Source organism: Amblyomma mixtum, chromosome 1, assembly GCF_055824585.1.
Source record: "Amblyomma mixtum isolate Tamu chromosome 1, ASM5582458v1, whole genome shotgun sequence".
NCBI lineage: Eukaryota > Metazoa > Arthropoda > Arachnida > Ixodida > Ixodidae > Amblyomma > Amblyomma mixtum.
Genome location: NC_143012.1, coordinates 314,843,675 through 314,862,712, shown reverse-complemented (window position 1 = coordinate 314,862,712; position 19,038 = coordinate 314,843,675). Strand labels below are relative to the sequence as shown.

General features: G+C 47.1%; 2 protein-coding genes and 1 pseudogene across 2 annotated transcripts in view; 2 read left to right on the top strand and 1 right to left on the bottom strand.

Annotated features, from left to right (window-relative positions):
• LOC149372527 (uncharacterized) overlaps positions 1 to 19,038 on the top strand; it is a 95,027-nt gene that overhangs the window by 49,691 nt on the left and 26,298 nt on the right. The gene's annotated exons all lie outside the window — the stretch shown is intronic.
• On the top strand, positions 2,680 to 6,074 carry LOC149372529 (uncharacterized). Its single transcript, XM_089567015.1, has one exon. It carries the CDS (start codon positions 3,413 to 3,415, stop codon positions 5,057 to 5,059), a length of 1,647 nt encoding a protein of 548 aa, XP_089423141.1. The 5' UTR covers positions 2,680 to 3,412; the 3' UTR covers positions 5,060 to 6,074.
• LOC149372528 (uncharacterized) lies at positions 5,751 to 10,812 on the bottom strand (annotated as a pseudogene).

Sequence of the window (19,038 nt, the reverse complement as noted above, 5' to 3'; positions counted from 1 at the left end):
CATTTTAGAGCATTGTGTTCCAGAATAAATGCGTCAAAAATACAGTGACTGTTTTCAAAGAATATTTTTATTGGGTATAAACCATTCGAGCCAAGTGTCCGGCAGCTTTCTTGGGATGTTTACAGAGAACCAACACCTAGGCCCCTGTAGAAAATAAGAGTGACTTGATCCACGTTGTCTTTCAGTATTCAATTGAATTTCCTGAAGGAATGAAAATAGAGATGCCACTTGAAAGCAAGGAGGGAACCTTGAAATGCTTTGCTGTCAACATACAAGCATGTTATGCTATCACTGGTTAAAAGGCACGACGTGAAAGAAGGCTCCTTCTGAAAGGATGATTAGAAAAAGAATAATAAGCGCATGAAAGTAATGACACCTCCAAGCTTGAAGTATGACGTGCTTCAAGTGTAGTTTTTCACACAAGCAATTCAGAGTACACTCAATAAGATTGGTATTGTTGTAGTTTAAACGTTTCCCAGGGCAAAAGATTAGCCAGTAGAACATACTATCTAATGTAATATTCAGTACATATCTGTACCCTGTCGGATGACAGGGGCTGAATGCGGTTTTCAGGGTATCACAAGATGCAGAGAGTCGCTTTCGTAGCCGTTAAGGCAATACGGCGAATGAAAAGCAGCGTCGATCGGGAAGCTTTTCCCCATAAAGCATAAAGCTGAAAAAATAAAATGGTCTTACTGAGGCACTTGCTTTCTTGCACTGAAAGGGGAATTGTGATATAATTTTTATTTTCACTTGTCAGAAGGTTCCTCACGCGTTCCAGTAACCAGATCAAAAGCAATTATTGAAATGAGAGCATGCAAACAAAAGACAGCGTTTTGCATACACGCAGTGGAAGCTTGCATGCAATTTCCTTGCTGGGAGAACCCGCAGCCGCGCATTTTGAGGGCGTCGTCATTCTGCGCACATGTCTCGGGCAAGGGTGACTAACATAGCAAGGGGCACTAAACTGTATAGGAATTCCTTTGGCGTTGTTAGGAATAGCAAACTACCACCAGACCCCTCGCCCTTCCTCCCACCCCAACCTACCTTCTGTTCTGCTTCGCCCCCACATTTGTGGCCAGGGTTAAAAAAATTGGCTGTGGCTTAGCTTGGTTAAGCCCGGTAATTGCGAAAGCAATATCCGTAGCTACGCCATGGTTCAGCTGGTAGTGTAGCTGGTGGTGGTGTTTGTGGTTAGACTTGTGGTGATGCATCGATTATACAATCCAATCCAATCCAATCCTATCCTATCCTATCCTATCCTATCCTATCCTATCCTATCCTATCCTATCCTATCCTATCCAATCCAATCCGCTAGGCGCGCCGAGCGCGGCGGGCGCAGGAGTTAGGCAGCAGCTACCAAGCGCGGCCTCGCCTCGCGACGGCACAAGTTGGGCCCCTGGTTTTTGCGGCAGATGGTATGACGTCATAGCAGAGGTCAAGCTAAAGGTCAGTGGTAGCTACCGCGGCCTCGCCACGCGAGGAGCTGAAAGTGAAAGTAGTATTGCTTTCGCAATAAAAGATAACATTCGACAAAGGTATGTCTGTTTAGGAAAGGAATCTCAATTAGAAAGAACGCCAACCACAAAAAAAAGGAGAACTGGGTTCGTTAATCAGGTGTGACTGCGGGCGAGTACCAGCTTGATTTTTTTAAAGCCTCTGGTTAATCATACGCCTGCTCACTGGACGTAGACCTGGATGTAAGAGGGGTGTAGGGTTTCTACCATAGAGTTTCTTACTATTACCTAGAGGGAAAGCTGGCGGACCGTCTATGGGAGTTTGCATGGCGACCCCTCGAGACCACTTCAGCCACCATGGGGGCTCAAAGCATCATGGGGCGGTGAGCTACTTGTTGCGGAACTGCAACTTTTGGCCAAAAAATAATAAAAAAATAAAGCTGTTTGATAACTACAAACGTCCTAACATTCAATATCTTGTCTAATGATTGCAATAAACGAGCAGAAAAGCATTTAAGTGCAAAGTTTGCCCAAAATAAGAGGCGACTCGCTCTCCTATTGGCCGAGTGTTGAACACTATAAAAACTAATATTTTGTAATTAACAGGTGCACTTTTAAAAGTAAATATGTTTAAAAAAAAATGTTGTTGCTTAAACACTATAAAAGGGTTTTTAGTGGCATTTCGAAAAAGTGAAACCTTTTATTGGCGTCGTGTGCTATTGCGGTTTCTCTACTATGGTTTTTGCACACTGCGTTCGCGCCAAAGTCGTCTGCGCACACACGAACAGCGTTTTTGGAATGAAACATCTTAGTAATGACACTCCGCGTTCCTGAAAAACTGCGACTGTCTCGCAACAAGTAGCTCACCGCCCCATGATGCTTTGAGCGTCCATGGTGGCTGAAGTGCAGCGCCGCCAGCTTTCCCTCTAGGTAATAGACCCTTTGCAAAACTTCAGGCAACATTGTACCACAGTCTGGCACCACTGTGCACCGTCCGCCATGGTGAAGGATAGGTGTTTGGATCGTCTATCTGTCGATGCTCAGTGACCTGCTTTATAGTTGCGTTTAAATTGTTATTTTTTGCCGCAACAGGTCCGTCGATGCTTTAATAACGTGTGTCAAATCTCTGCCACGAATGTGATTCAACATGTCAACTCACTGCTGCGTTCCGATGTGTAATCAATGCGGTTATGTCGACAAGGACGGACGAAAGGTACTTACGTGTACTACATGCGTGTCTTTGTAGCGTTGATGCTTGTCGGTTTAAAGCGTAGCATGCGCGCTCTATTAGACAGCTTTACAGAACCTCCGTATGTATTGCGGCATTTCACAGAGTTTCCAGTTTCAATCGGCAGAAAGCCGCGTTCTATACAAACTAAGCGCCGAACGGCAAGACGCGCGCGTCATCCAGGTGACACGATTTACTTCTGCGATTTGTTCTTCGCTCACAACGTTTATGGAGTCTACACCTGCATCCTTTAGGTTAAACGAAACACCATAGGCTACGCATTCTTGTAAAACAGGGAGAACTACGACGGACGAGGACACGGAACGAGTGCTCGATCGTCCCCTGACCTTCGTGTTCTTTTCCGTCGATCTTGCGCTGTTTTTGCAAGAACGCGTGACCCTAGCTAGATGTGTGCGATCTGCGGAGACACTACCGGTCCGCAGCACAGATCTCCCGACGATCTAAAATAACCCCGAGCCCACCAGTACGGCGTCTTACGCCGACGTGCTTTACAACAGACTATCTCCTGCTACAAATTCCTTTAAGACTAGTGTGATGTGTGAAAGGTGTTTGGCTGACACTGGTTCTTTAATTTGGCCTTCAGAAATTTGCAGTGTGCGGTGGCTTGCAAGTGTTGTACTTTGTGTTGATGAAAAGACAAGTGCACATTCTCAACTGAGCCTTTTATTTGCAGGTTTCATTCCACAGATTTCCTGCAGATGAAGGAATGAAGAAAAGGTGGTTAGTGGCCATCAAGAGAGATGAAGGAATACTCTTCAAGGTGTCGAAGGCAACTAAAGTGTGCTCAAAACATTTCACTGATTCAGACTTTTGGGTAAGTGTGGCCAGTGGTTTGCGGTTACTGCATCAGACAGCCGTGCCATCTGTCTTTCCATTCAGTAAACCGAAAACATCAAGGAAACCTCCAAGACAACGTACCGGGTGCCCACATCCTGCCAAGCGGCAGCGAAAGGCTGCAAAGCAGAATGATGCACAAGATAATGTCCACAATGAGAATGATGTGTCACCATTGGCTGCATATCCCAGTGTGAATTCTACAGAGCGGCAGAGCAGGAGCCCACTGCAAGAAGTTTGTCTCTCAAACATTGCTTTAAATCATGCACAGGAAAATTCTGACAATGAAAATGGCACTCCACCTAAAGAACTACCAAGCACAAGCCCACTGCAGGAAGTTATACCCATAAACATTACTGCATTTCAAGAACTGCAAGCACAGCTTGCAGCAAGCAAGGAAAGAGAGGCCAGTCTGCAAGCAGAGCTTGAAGCATGCAAAATCAGTTGCATAAGTCTTGAAAACAAGCTACAAGACTCCGAGCTAAAGCTCCAGTTGAAAACACAGGAGCTAAACCTTGTTCGAAATGAGCTGATAAGCTCGCAAAAAAAAAAAATAGAACAACTCAGACAGGATGCTATGTCCTTTGGAGTTGAAAAATTTGAAGAGCGAGATGATGACTTCCAGTTCTACACCGGACTACCAAACTACGACTGCTTCAACACTCTCCTTAAGCTATTGAATCCTGGAGAAAAAGGGGAAAATATGAAACGACGAGATAGAACCCATCAGTCAGATGACTACTGTGGCCGACCACGAAAGTTGACTGTACAAAACGAGCTATTTCTTGTGCTCGTAAAACTAAGACTTAATCTTTTTCACAAGCACCTGGGGCATCTATTCAACATCTCAGTCAGCACAGTGTCGCGTATCTTTTCTGCATGGATGGACTTTATGTACCTGCAGCTCGCACGATTACCAATATGGCAATCACGAGAAGCCATCAACCGAAGCATGCCAGAGGCATTTGAAAGGCATGCTGCCACACGTGTGTTGCTTGATGCGACTGAGATACGTTGCAATGTGCCGACATCGTTTGTGACACAGTCCGAGCTGTATTCTCACTACAAATCCACACACACATTCAAGGGGCTTATTGGAGTGTCTCCTAATGGGTTTGTAACCTTTGTCTCTGAGCTGTTCACTGGCTGCACGTCAGACAGAGAGTGTGTGATTAAGAGTGGCTTCCTGGACTTAGAATTCGACAAAGGCGACATAGTCATGGCCGACAAGGGTTTCCGAATCGAAGATCTTTTGCAGGAAATCGGCGTAAAGCTCAACTTGCCACCCTTTTTGCGGGGTAACCAGTTCACTGCAGAAGAAGTTGGGAAGACCCAAGAAATTTCTGCACTTCGCATTCATGTCGAGAGAAGGATTCAGCGTATCAAAAGTTATCACATTTTTGATCGACCCTTGCCAATTTCACTGGCTCCATTAGCCAATCAGATGTGGACTGTCTGTGCAATTATGAGCAACCTTCAAGGACCACTTCTGCGACAGTATGGTGATGCTGAAGATTGAATGCTGCTCTGGTTTCACTATTTTGTGATGTTTGCACATAAAATATTATCCCCACCTGTATGGCAAGTCTGCCTCATGCATTCACATTCTACTTATGTTGCACTTCAACCCTACTATGCGTGTGTAGGTTCCTCCAGAGCCCTCTGCTTTAAGAGCTAATTAGAAAAATGCATGACAGAAAATGAGGACAGCACAGCACAAATGTTCTAGATGAGTGCAGTGTGTTTCGGATGCGGTGAGGCAGAAACTCTAGAACACTTGCTCCTTCGCTGCACCACATTTGCTGATGCCCGTCGCGACATGCTTGCGGCCTACAGGGCGCTGGGCATTCTCCCAGACGCTCTTTCAACTGTATTGTGGCCGCAGGGCAGTGCGAGCACCCCTGAGCGAGCAATGGTGAGCCTCTGTGAATTCCTCGAACAGGCGGGCTTGACGTCCCGCCTGTTCTCCGCCAGGTAGTGACGTGCAGTGACTGAACGCTCCGCGTGTGCTACCTCGGGACGATGAACAGCTGGATGCCCCCACTCTAGCTGTTTTTGTGCTTTGCGTCGTGCGCGTGATTGTACTGTGACCTACCAGATCTTCACGCATGTGCGACTTGTATATATATTTATATTTATCATGTATATATGTAAATAAATTTATTGACAGTGTACCCCTTCCCCTATCCTTTCTACTATCCCCTCCCCTCTTTCTTTTCACTTCTACACACTGCCTGCTATCCTTTATTTCCGCTGCCCCAGCTCGGGTGCTTCCAGCCGCGATAGCAGATGCCGGGGTAGCAAAAATTATTTTGCCTTCCATATTAAATGCATAAATAAAGCCACTACTACTACTACAAATGTTCTAAATGCTGTTTATCTGCCAAATTGCGGAAACAGAGACATGCCACCACGACAACAAAACATTGCACAGCCACGATACTGCATATCTATAACCTGTGAAATATGACACCTGAACTTTTTCAGTTGAGGCAGCTTTCAGGCATTAAAAAAAATGGTATTTTGATTTTGAACGCCCAGCCATTCATCTCTATATGACAACAGCTTTGTACATGGCTTTTCTGAATTTGAGAACCAATATCAAGAAAAACGTACTAACAAGGCATGCATAGAAACAACAGTACTTTGAGAGATGGGAAGATGGAATTTGGCAATGAGGGCAAGTTTGATACCCTAACTGATATCGGGAAGAAATAGCATATGGATTGAACATGTAGTGCAAAGGTCACATAACAGCATGAACTCGAAGAGAAGGCAAATGTAACAGGGTGGCAGATGAGATTAGGAAGTTGCAGGGATAAGGCGGCCACAGCTGGTACAGAAAAAAAATTCGGCAGAGAGACTTCAAACTGCTCATGTGTAAGGCTTAAGCAGGGGTGTGCGAATGTTCGAAATTTTGAAGAGAATATTTTAGCTTGGTTGGTATTCAATTCAAGAAATCAATATTCGGAGATTACTCAATACATCAAGATTGCGCGAATATTCGAACATTACCGAATATTAAAAAGTGCTCAGTTGTTCGGCAGCAATCGAATACAGCAGACTCTCATTGCAATCCTGAAGAGACTGCAATACCCGGATGAATTAGCCGAATTCCTGCAGCAGTCTTGTGTCAACTTACATTGTTCATTTTTTTTTAGTATGACTAATTTAGGCAGGGCGGGATCACATGCTTGCCAGTCAAAGGGTATACATGTCTGTGCAATTTTAGTTTAATTTTGTTTGCAAATGCCATGTGCAATTCTGAAATAAAGAAGAACAATGTTAGCTTATTTTTCCATTTTTTTTCTTCTCATCAAGCAAACATTCGATTCGAAGGCATTTTTTCTGCCTATTCAAAGTTGGTTCGTATTCGAGGAATTCAATATTCGCACACCCCTACCAGTAAGGCTTTTGCCTTAATAATTGCAGGCAAATGGAAGAGGTGTTTTCTCTGCAGTGGATATGACTAGGCTGATAAGTTTTAACGATAACATTTTTCTGATGCCACAGTAATAATGCACATAAAATATTGTCCAATTCTGCGGCTAATAAATGTTTTGGGCATCGGCTGGTCAAGGTACAAGGCTACCTCACAGGCTACTTTCCAAATAAGGAAGCAATGTTGAAAAGTAAAAGTCTCGCAGCTTTACCCACATTGCTTGCCATTCACTTTCGTCCAGCCTAATCCTTTCCACCAGAATGAAATCCTTGCTGAAAACAACGAAGTCTCCCCAGTTCAGACCTGCTACACCCATTTGTCCGATTATCTGAGCATAGTAAATGTGGTCCCTCTTCAACATGGGACCCCTATCACTCAGCTCAGAGCAAAATTCATGCCTAGCAAGCTCCTTGCCCTTGGTGTCTCGTAGCGAGTATGGGCACTTGATTTCAACGACACCATAGGTGCCTTCAGTCGGATCGAATACTATTCTTCCGGTGAGGCGCCAAGCCACGGAAAGGCGGGATTGACGAACAGTCCACAAGAGCTGACAGTTGCATCACGTCCCGCAGATCTCAGGACTTCTTCGTACCGCTTGGCTGCGGCTGCCTCATTGGTGATTCCGTACCTGCGAGTAACACAGAATACCGGGCAATCATTTAAGTTTACATGGCACACACTGGAAAGCATGTAGTCTCACGGAGGAGCTCGATACTGCAGAACTTGATGTACATACCATGAGGTAGATAACAAAATAAATGTTCTTTACACAGCTGGCATTAACTTACTTTATGGCGGGAACTCTGGAGAGGTCCCTGCTCGCAGTAATGGATTCCAAGCCTTTTGTAGTCCACTGTTGTCTTGACAGTACAACACCAAAGTTCGAAGCAGTCAACCGGAGGCCTCGCTGCTTTTGCCATGTTGTGCTCTTGGACTGCTGCCTCGTATCTCTTTCAAGCTGAGCCGACAAACTAGTCGTGGTGCAGATCTCCTACAAATTGTACAAAGGGGGGACATAAATAGAATTATTGCCCTGCTACACATGTTCCACAGAAGCACAGAACATTACGAAAATAAACAAAATAAGCAGCCAGCCTTCTTTGCCCCAGTCCAATTCCAATCAAGCTGAACTCTCTAAAAAATCACTGCCTCTCCCCACTGAGAGAAACAGAAAAGAGGAGGCAGCTGTGAATTTCATTGCTTTCATCACTTCACGAAGAAGCAAAATTTAGGTTTTCAACATGATTAGCTTTCTCATGCAGCACAGAGGTAAGAACAGCTACAGTGAATTTTGGACAGTTAGCAAAGGGCACTTCAATGCAAATCAGCAGCACACTTGTAGAAAGCAAAGAGGATGAAGTGCTAGTTGCAGTTCGACTTGTTATTCACAAGAATGCATCATAATTTTATAGGATCAAAATCAGGATAACTGATTACAGCTTGGGCCCTCACAACAGTGAAAAAGACAAAAAAGAAAAGGAAAGTCAACACAGTACCATGTGGCCTTACTTTTTGTTAGCCATTCTATTTTGCAATGCCACATTGTTGAGGTATACATTTAAATGCACAAGTACGTAAAGGCTAAGAAACAACCACAAAATCCGAAATATACTTTTGTCGCAGCAACGCAGTGATGCTCTTAAATGATCGATTTCACTGGCTCATCTTTCACTTTTCAGACTAATCATATTTAGCTTTTGTGATGCTACTGTGATAACAATGCATCTGAGCATACCTCGAGGATCCTGTTTCCCTTCTGGTGAGAAGGCACGGTCCAAGCACTGGCATTCTGAAAGAAGTTCAGGTCGGGAATGGCACTTGGGACCCCTGAATGCACAGCAGAAATTCCAGCTATATGAACTGTGAAGCCATGTGGATGGAGGGCCTGCTGGTATGCCAGTGGTGACGATGCAGGTGCAGGACCATATTTTGTTTCTTTGGATGGTTGGTTGGGTGTCAGCAGTAGTGCTTGGGCGAATTCATCTTCTGGATTCAGCCGGAGCAGTGATCTAGCGAACTCCTCTTTGGCTGCTTCTTGCTGTTCCACAGTGCGGGGGCAGCGCCTCCGTTCTTTTGGTTTTGCAATCTTGGCAACGCTAACACCACCTTTCCTCACGCTCCGCCAATCAACAGTCTGAATAGAGCACCCTTGGATACTGGAACCTCGTGGCACCCTCCACTGTTGAGGCAAATCTGTTGCTGATAACTCTTGTGGAGCCTCGGTAAACCCTTTGCTTTGTAGTAGAGCTACTGTTCGCAACATTCCCATCAAATGATTGCACGCTAGCTTCCCTGCTGGGCATTCACAGCTACCATCAACAATTTCTCCATTCTGGCTGACGGCAGCAATTATACTGTAGGGTGAAGAGTTCTTTTTTTTGCTTCTATAGCACGATGCTTTGATGAAAAGCAGCCCGTCTCTGAAAATGCAAACGTTTGGCGAATTAGTGCAAGAAATTTTCTCGTCAGACTACACATACAAGCTTACAGTATGCTGCAACATGCCAGGAATGACACCTGCATTCACTTGGGTACCTGGCGCTTACCAAAGGAGTTTGTTATTCTACTACAACAGTGTTAAAGCGCTGTGATTATCTCAGAAGTGTTGACATGAAGACAGAAACTAAATACATCGAGGCGACGCTGGTTTCTCCTTTCTAAATCGCGTTTCAATGTCTTTAATAAGCACAAAGTACATTCAAAGGAAGCCAGCTGGGAGTGCATTTCTTGAGAAATGCTGCAGTGAATCTCGCAGCACTCTTCATGAAACATCAAAATGCCAATCTACCACAGCTGGCTGTCATGCAGGCTCGCCGTCCATTTTACCGCGAAGTGTAAACAAATAGCTTTTGGAATCGGCTACACTTGTTGCTGCGATGGCAGTGGCGTGCATATGCATGACCGCCGTCCCAAGTATCCATACACGAGTACCCGCGTTCGAACCCGACCGTGGCGGCCCCGTTTCGATGGAGGCGAAATGATAGAGGTACGTGTGCTGTGCGATGTCAGTGCACGTTAAAGAACCCTAGGTGGTCGAAGTTATCCGAAGCCCTTTACGAAGGCGTCCCTCATAGCCTGAGTCGCTTTGGGTGGTTAAATTTCCCCATAAACAAAACCTACGCATGTACTACGGCGCAAGAAGCGCTGCCAACGCGTCGCTCTCGATGGCTACACGAAGCGCGTCAGAAACGAGTGGGCGCTCTTAACAGTGGAAAGACACTTCAATGGCAGCGAGGAGCTTTTCAGGAACAAGTTTTGACGAGCTCAGTTCATTTGCATGCTCAGGCGATGGCACGAATACGTGCCCCCCCTCCCATCAGCGGAACGCAGGCTTCTTGTGCCGGAAGAAAGCGAATAACTTAGGAAATACATCGTCAGCTAGTCATGAACACTGTTCTAGACACTCACAGGCATATACTCACCTTATTTTAGAACTGTTTGTCTGCAAGGACGAGGCGATCACATAAGACTCGGCGCTGAAGTTGTAACTTCGGTCCAAGCAGCGTTCTGTGGCTGACCTGCTCGAATAAAATGCAGTCAGCCTCATCTCGTTCAAAGGCGGCACAACGCTGAGGTCGTTTTCCCATCCAGTGATGGGAAAAACTACGTTTCTCGCCATATGTGTCCACTTGGATGCGATTAAAAACGATTGCAGCTCAAGCACGCGCACAGCAGAACCACCGGAGCGACGTAGGAACTATAGTATTCTAGTTCACTATAGTAGTATAGTAGGAACGGTGGCTTGCTAGCGTAGGGCAATCCTTCACCATGGCGGCGTGGTAAGGTTGCCAGACTTGGTGAGAAAATTTACGGGGTTTCGCAAAGGGTCTATAGTAAGAAACTCTATGGTTTCTACGGAGCGGTCAACATTGCCCCGCGTCCGCGCGGCTCGGTGTCCAGCACAATACTACTCTCGAAGTCAATCTTGTGAATCCGCGCTCCGTTCCCTGTTAATTTGTTTGACATCCACTTTGTGCTGCTTCATTCTTTCGGCGAAGCGCTTGGTTTCGCCAATGTACGATGCCGACCACTTCGAGCAGGGAACCTTGCATACTTGTGTATGATTTATTCTTTTTCTTTCGCTGGCTTTCGGGGATCAGCAGTTTGAACCGGAACGCTTGCCTCCACGAATTTCACATAAATGGAAGGTGTTCGGAAACTGGAAGCGAAGAGGAAACTTCTTTTCACATTTTTCAAATGCGAAGAGCTCGCAAGATACCGCATTTTGGAATAAGACGCCTAACAAACCAGAAAGGCAGCGCTCAGTATGGTTACCACCTCACATTCGCTGCCGAAAATCGCTGCTACGTTAAGACGCCACCAACCCGGAAAATGTAACAATTTAGGTAATCTCCTTGGGCGCTAAGGCGTACTGGGCTATGACTGCGTACTGTGCTATCACTGCAAAGAATAAAAACCGCTTGTATTGTTTGCATAACAAGGCCCTCTGAAAGCACAGAAAAGGAAGAACCAATTAGGGCAATCGATATTTTGTTTTTATCACTATTCTTAATAACGTGACAAAAATTCACGGACCCCAAGGGCCACGCATTTTCACCGCTCATTGTCTGTACAGCTTTTCCATAATCATGGGTTGTAAATCCATGGAGAAAATTTGGCCCCTAGGAAAACTGATCATATTTCCAGTTGTACATATCAACGTAAAGAGCCACACTCTTTTTTTTCAGCCCCATGCAACAACAAATTTCTCAGATACTTACTTAATGACAGCTGTGTGAGTCGGCTCCTCCGGGCGACGATGAAGCCTTTCGCCTCGGCACACCTGGGGTTCACAACTAGTCTTCGCACGCTGAAGAGGAGCCGCGTTAAGTGCGTGCGCGTCTGTGGCATCAAAGGAGAGTTCAGTACTGCGTACCCCTATACACGACGATGATAATTAGGTTTTTTTATGCCTGCAAGTTTACATGACGATGAACTTACAGCGAACGAACGAGGGGCCGTCAGTGTCGAGAAAACTCATGCGTCACACACACACCTCCATGTCGGCGCGGTGAAACGGCAGCCGCCAGCATTTGTATGCTGCTTAGACAACGCATGATCAGTCGCTGCTACTGCACTTACTGCCGGCTTGAGTGAGACGTCCATTGAAGCATGCTGCTCCAAAGGTCGATGATGTCCAGTCTTATATGCCACGATAAGCGCGCGCAAAAGAGCGGGAGGCAAGCTGGCGGCTTCGGGGAGGTCGACGCGTCCCACACCGCCATGTTGGCTGCACTGAGCTAGGCTGGCTAAGCCTCTCGCGGACTACCGTCGCAGGCGATACAATATCAAGCGTTCTGCGAACACACTGGAGGCTTCACAGGCACAGATCGTGCATCACATTTCTGCGCAAGGCGGCGTCGATCCGGTGTCTTGTATCGTGACAAACGTGCGTGAAGCAGCAAGAGCAGAGGCGAGGAGCGAGCAGGCAGCGACGAGGGCACCGTCATAGTTACCGTCAAGTGCAGCGGATCGGCAGCTGCCTCTATAGGGTGCGTGCCTCATGAAGGGATTAAGAGGCGTGCACTGGCCTGCATTTGTCGGATGGCTGCATAATTTTGATTACCATCCGACGGCTGACCTGTTTCGCTCAGAAGAGAAAGGCGTACTCGTGGAGTGAAGTTCGCGGTGCTGTACTTTGTTTTGCCGCATCCGGTTCGCGTTAGTGGAATGCCCGTTACGTTCTTTCTCTTGTGCCCTCCGCACAACTGCAGAGAACGGGGTGAGTCATACTCAACCCAGCGGGATAAGGGGGGCGCCGGATAGCGGAGGATTACGATAAAGGTCAACCTCCCTTCTGGGACGGATTCATTAGGTCGCATCCTGTGTGCACGTGCTTGCGGCGAGGCGGATCCGCGTCACAGTGCGTGGCGTTTGTCCCATGTCTGCAGCGGCGTGCGTTGACAGCTTGAAGCGCGGTCAACAGGATACTGCAACGCTAGCTGCAGGCATGAGGAGCGACGATGCGGAACAGATGGCTTGAAGTGACCTTCCTTGAACTTGGGTCAACCGGACGTTGAAATAATCTGCAGCATGGGAAAGTGAGAGTGTTCGCGAAGCTGGCAGCAGGAAAGCATAATTCTCCAAAATAGTGATGGTACAAAGTGTACATATGTGTACAGTGTTTGTCGCGATGAGTTACCTTGTTTCCCCAATCATTGGTTTGTTGTCCTTTCCGAATTGTTGATTGGTTATGTTTTCCTTTACCCAATAATTTATTGGGTGGATGTTTGTGCAGTTACCTGATTGGTTATTCTCTCTACCGAGGGCAAGGACATAGGGTTTAAACTAAAGCCCCTAAATAAACTAAAAGTAGCGAAATCTCCTCCCTCCTCCTCCTATGCCGGCGCTCCTTCTCTCGGCCTCTCTCACGGTGTAACACCGTGGCCTCTCCCGAGCGCCGACGGTGGCGGCACCTAGGCCGGGAGCAGCTAGAAGACGCTCCCAACCGTCGCCTTTTGGCGCCCGGCAGACCGCGCGCCCAAATGAACTTTGTGTTGCGTTTTCTGACTTGGCTTCGGTCAAAATGAGATCATGAAAGGAGAGATTGAAAAATCAGTTACTCTAATAGCTGCCCAGACCAACGTTGGATTGCTTTACAGAAACTTTTTGTTCTTCGATCGCTTTGACTGCGGAGCACACGTTGGAAGTGGCGCGCGCGAGCGAGTTCGCGGCGTTAGAGTGACTACCATCGCTCGACGAGTGGCTTTCTCGTCGCTCGCACTTCGGCGCGCAGCGGACCTCGCGCCCGCATTGATTTTTGTTGCATTTTCTGCCTCCGATTCGGCCGCATTGAGATTGTGGGGTGGGAGATACAAGGCAGGAAAAAAAAATATAGAGCGTGACCTTTCATGACTGAAAAAAGAATACACAAGTGTTAACACGTCACCACTCCGCATTAAAAGTCGTGAGGAGCGTTTCCAATGTCGAACTTTGGAAATGGTCTGGATCATTGCGCGCGCCCCTGCGTTAGTGATTCATTTGACACCACCTATCCACGTTACATAGATCCACGCAGCGTGATTTTCGCAGGAATTCGCGGCAGCGACGACGGCCTAAATGCCTGAAACTGTTTTACAGAGGCCCTTGCTTGCATTCTCAAGTATTATCCACGCAGATATCGAGTATTCAAGCGACAGGTGCGTTAATGTGCCTAGGCACAGTAATGCCCGATTTCGGTTTAGAACCCTGCTTGAAAAATACGTTCAGCATTGCGCGCAACATGAAAGCTAGACCTTAATCGCAAGCAGCATGAGCAGCAGGAGCTTCAACAGCAAGTACCACACCTTTGGTGTCGAGTTCGTGAGCGAAGGAGTGCAAATGTAACAAAACAAATACGTCTAGCGATACGTTCAACATGAAAGCTAGACCTGCACCGCGAGCAGCATGAGCAGCGTAGGCTCAAACAGCGAGTACCACCCCTTTAGTATCGACTTCGTGAGCCCAGGAGTCCAGCTGCAGCAACACAAATACGGCAAGCAATGCGCGCAACATCAAGCCTAGACCTGCATAGCGAGAAACGTAAACGGCGGGGCTCAAGCAACATGCGGACGAGCCCGACTGAAACCAAGCCGACACGCCGCACAATGCGAGCAACATTAAACCTGCACTTCAGCAAGGCTTTCATACCCGCTAGCGAACGAGTCTATTTAAAATCTTGCCAAACGGCATTTAGTGCGAAGAAAGACTGCAGCCGCAGGCGCTTCACACCAAATCATCCGAAAAAACACGACTGGCAACTGAAAACCGACCACTTATCTCACAAAGACGCGGATCCACAACATTATCGAAGTTTGCCCGGCCGAACCTGTGCAGCCAAACCTTTCGGCGAGCCGCGTTGCTTTTTCCGGAAGGAATTACAAAAAATATTTTGCCACTGCCTCCTCGGTTGTTGCATCCATACGCGCAACAGAAGCTTGGCATTGCCGCAACACGTAGACGCCGTCAAAGATGAAAAAAAAAACAAACGCTTCCCGCCAAAACTGTTGCACAGAAAGAAAACGAAGTGCGACTCCCAGCCCCGGCAATGGCGCCGGCGTCTGCTGCGGAGCCAAAAAGCGCGCGCTGACACGTGACTACGGCGCCTCGGCCAATGGGAGGCTCGATACTCCGGCGGCGCGCCAGGAGAGGAGGAGTGTCGGAAAGTTCAAAGCTTTTCTCTACTTTTGTTTCATTGAGGGGCTTTAGTTTAAACCAGCTGTTTCGGCAGGACCGAGGGCTGATTTCGTCACTTAGAACTACGAGTCAAGTGTAAATATGTTTTTTCCTTGCTTGTATCTTCCTTTGTGTTTTAATTGTTATTAAAAGTTAACCTCTCCAGAAGTGTCCTCTAGCAACGTGATGGAGCAATTCGAATCTACAAGACGTCAAGCATCCTACAACAATCATCATCAACACAATTTCCCTCTACAAGATCCAGAGGGAACATCAACTTGAGCTTTGTCCCGAATATGGGAATATCAACTCGTGGGTCAGCTGACCCTGCGTATACACTCGTAAGAACTGATGCTCTCTATGATAGAGTTTACTGGCTACTGTACTCTCTCTAGCAGCAGTTTACTCTGCCCAAACTGCCTAAGGAATGAAACGCCTCCTTCGGCAAAGAGTAAAACTGTGAGTGCACTCCCTCTCGGGTCTGAGGGAGTTGGAGGTTGTTTGTTTTCTTAGCTTTTGTACGGCAGCGGAGCCATATATATAGTGACCTGTGCCTCGCATCTCACGCAAACTAGGTCTGTCCCTGATTTCGCCGAACATAAATAAAGAGCTCTCCTTTTGAGCTAGCAGGCTCATGAGAATCTGCCGACATCACTGGCCGGAAGGCGAACGAAAAGCTGCTACGTTCTAGAGTTGTGCCCGACTGTAGCCACCAGTGATAACAAAAAAAAGCAAAGAAACAAGAAAGTGCGCTATGCTGCGCCCACAGAGCCATACTTTGTACATTACCGATACGTACTGTGTACACTTTGGAGATTATTGCGTTGCATTCATACAGCATATTTGATTTGATTTCAATGTATTTTACGTCCCAAAACGACTCAGTCTAAGAGGGACGCCGCAGTGTAGGGCTCCGCATAATTTCGACCACCTGGGGTTCCTTAAAGTGCACTGACATCGCGCAGTACACGAGTCTGGCATTTCGCTTCCATCGAAATGCGACCGCCGCGGGGTTCTGAATAGTGTATACCATTCAGCGAAGGCATTCACTTCCGTAGAATGCGTATAAGAAGAGACTGTCAGGGTAACGGTCCCAATTTATCCGGAACATACGTTTATTGCTATGTCAATATATTTTATGCCCTTCGGAACCGCCATTCCCAGTTTGGAACATCTGTTTCAAAACAGCGACCTCCAAGGAAAAATGGTTCGCAGAATCGAGTGATGCTTCTGTTAAAGGAAGACACTTCTGTCAGATCCCATTAACCTTCTCGGCCGCCCACCGCGAAACATTAGTCTAAACACTTTATATTGCAGTGCTACTACGGTATGAATACTCAACGAGTCCTCAAGTGAAGCTACACATAATTTTAATACAAATCAGGGCACCAGTTATCTCATTCGCGAAGGGCGAGTCAACGTACCGTGCACCGTGAAACTGCTTTCGAGTAAAGATTTTCCGTGGCGCGCAGATGTTGGTTGCCTTTACTATTTCATCGTTTACTGAGCTGTGCCAACTCTAACCGGCTAGCGATCTACGAATTTGAAAAACGGAAGTTGGCGAAGTGTACGCACGAAGCTGCTGCTGAAATCAAAATGAAAGCACATATAACTATTCAAAAGCTCTAACGCTCGTCTCAAGGATAGTCGAGAGGTCGCGCACCCCATAGAGTTTCTTATTACCTAGAGGGAAAGCTGGCGCCCCGTCTATGGGAGTTTGCGTGGAGACCCCTCAAGACCGCTTCAGCCACCATGGACGCTCAAAGCATCACGGGCCGGTGAGCTACCGACTGCAGAACCACAACTTTTGGCCAAAAAATAATGCAGAAACAACGCCGTTCGATAATCAAGAATGTCCTAACATTCGATATCCTGTCTGTAAATTGCAACAAAGGAGCAGAAGAGCATGTATATATCCACGTATAATTACAGTGTCGTTCGTTCGCGCTCTAGGCCGCAGGAAAGGGGTGTTATCATTTTTGTTCGTGACGCGAGAAGCGACGGGAATAATCTCGGTTGACCGCAGCCATGAAGAGCTGCATTTACGTTTTTCCAGGTTACTGTAGGTGATCTTGACCTGTTATCTCGAAGTTTCCTTGCCGGCTTTAAATTGAGCGATGCCGCGAGCAGCAGGCATTTATAGTTCGACGACTGACAAGCACGTTTGTTGCTTACGCCGCTGCCGTGCTGTTTAGTTCTTTTGCGGGCGCAAGTGAGCCCAAATAAAGAGCTTCGTTTGCAAGTCTTGTTGCTGTCTTCCTGACCGCTGGGCTGCCGTCACTACAACGTGACAATATGCAGTTTGCCTAAAATAACACTACAAAAACTAATATTTCGTGCTTAGAGGCGCACTTTAAAAGTAAATATTGCCACGTATCATTGTAGTGTTTGTTCGTTCACGCTCAAGGCTGCAGGAAAGGACTGTTATCATTTTTGTTCGTGACGCGAGAAGCGACCAGTCTAATCTCGATTGATCGCAGCCATGAAAGGCTGCATCTAGGTTTTTCCAGATTACTGTAGATGATCTTGTCCTGCTATCTGGAAGTTTCCTTGCCGGCTTTAAATTGAGCTATGCCGCGAGCGGCGGTCTTTCGTAGTTCGACGATTGACGAGCACGCTTGTTGCTTACGCCGCCACCGAGTGAGTTAGTTCTTTTGCGGGCGCAAGTCAGCCCAAATAAAGAGCTTCGTTTGCAAGTATTTCTGGTGTCTTCCTGACCGCTGGACTGCCGTCACTACAACGCGACAATATGTTAAAAAAACGCCATTGCTTGAGGACTTTAACAGGTTTTTTAATGGCATTTTATAAAAGAGAAACCTTTTATTGACGTCGTGTGCTGTTGAGTTTTCGCTACTTCGGCGTTTGCACACTACATTCGCGCACACGCGGCGAAGAGCGTTTTTGGAATAAATGGACTTAGTAGTGCCACTCTGTGTGGACGAAATAATCCAACTGTCCCGCACCAAATAGCTCACCGGCCCGTGATGCTTTGAGCTTCCATGGTGGCTAAAGTGGTCCTGAGAGAGCTCTATGCAAACTCCCATAGATGGGGCGCCAGATTTCCCTCTAGGCAATAGTAAGAAACTCTATGGCGCACCCGGCTCGTAATGCAGTGTCCCGCTGTTCGACCTCGGTCTTCTGGGCAGTTTTTTTTCCCCCAGGATTTCTTAATAAACAAGTCTATTTACTCCTGCAGAGGGAGTGCGCTTTGAAGGAGTGCGGCGATTCTGTAAAAAGGAGTGGAATATGGGACAAGCGTATGCGTCATCGAAAGGAGTTCCCCGCACTCCTTGAGTTGAATGGTACGGCAAAACAGCGCGGACGGACGGGACGGAAGAAGAGACAGACACATGCGCTGAACACGTACAAAAGAGGAGCGGAGGCAATAGGCGGAACGTAAAGTGCCCGATGTACAAGAAATGAATTTAAGGAGAGGGCATAGTCGGGCTGGTTGGTTCATGTTTAATGGTACGGCAAAACAGCGCGGATCGACGTACGGGACGGAAGAAGAGACAGACACATGCGCTGAACACGTACAACAGAGCAGCGGAGGCAATAGGCGGAAAGGAAAGTGCCCGATGTACAAGAAATGAATTCAAGGAGAGGGCTGAGTCGGGCTGGCTGGTTCATGTTGAATGGTACGGCAAAACAGCGCGGACGGACGGGACGGAAGAAGAGACAGACACATGCACTGAACTCGTACAACAGAGGAGCGGAGGCAATAGGCGGAAAGGAAAGTGCCTGATGTACAAGAAATGAATTTAAGGAGAGGGCTGAGACGGGCTGGCTGGTTCATGTTGAATGGTACGGCAAAACAGCGCGGATCGACGTACGGGACGGAAGAAGAGACAGACACATGCGCTGAACACGTACAACAGAGCAGCGGAGGCAATAGGCGGAAA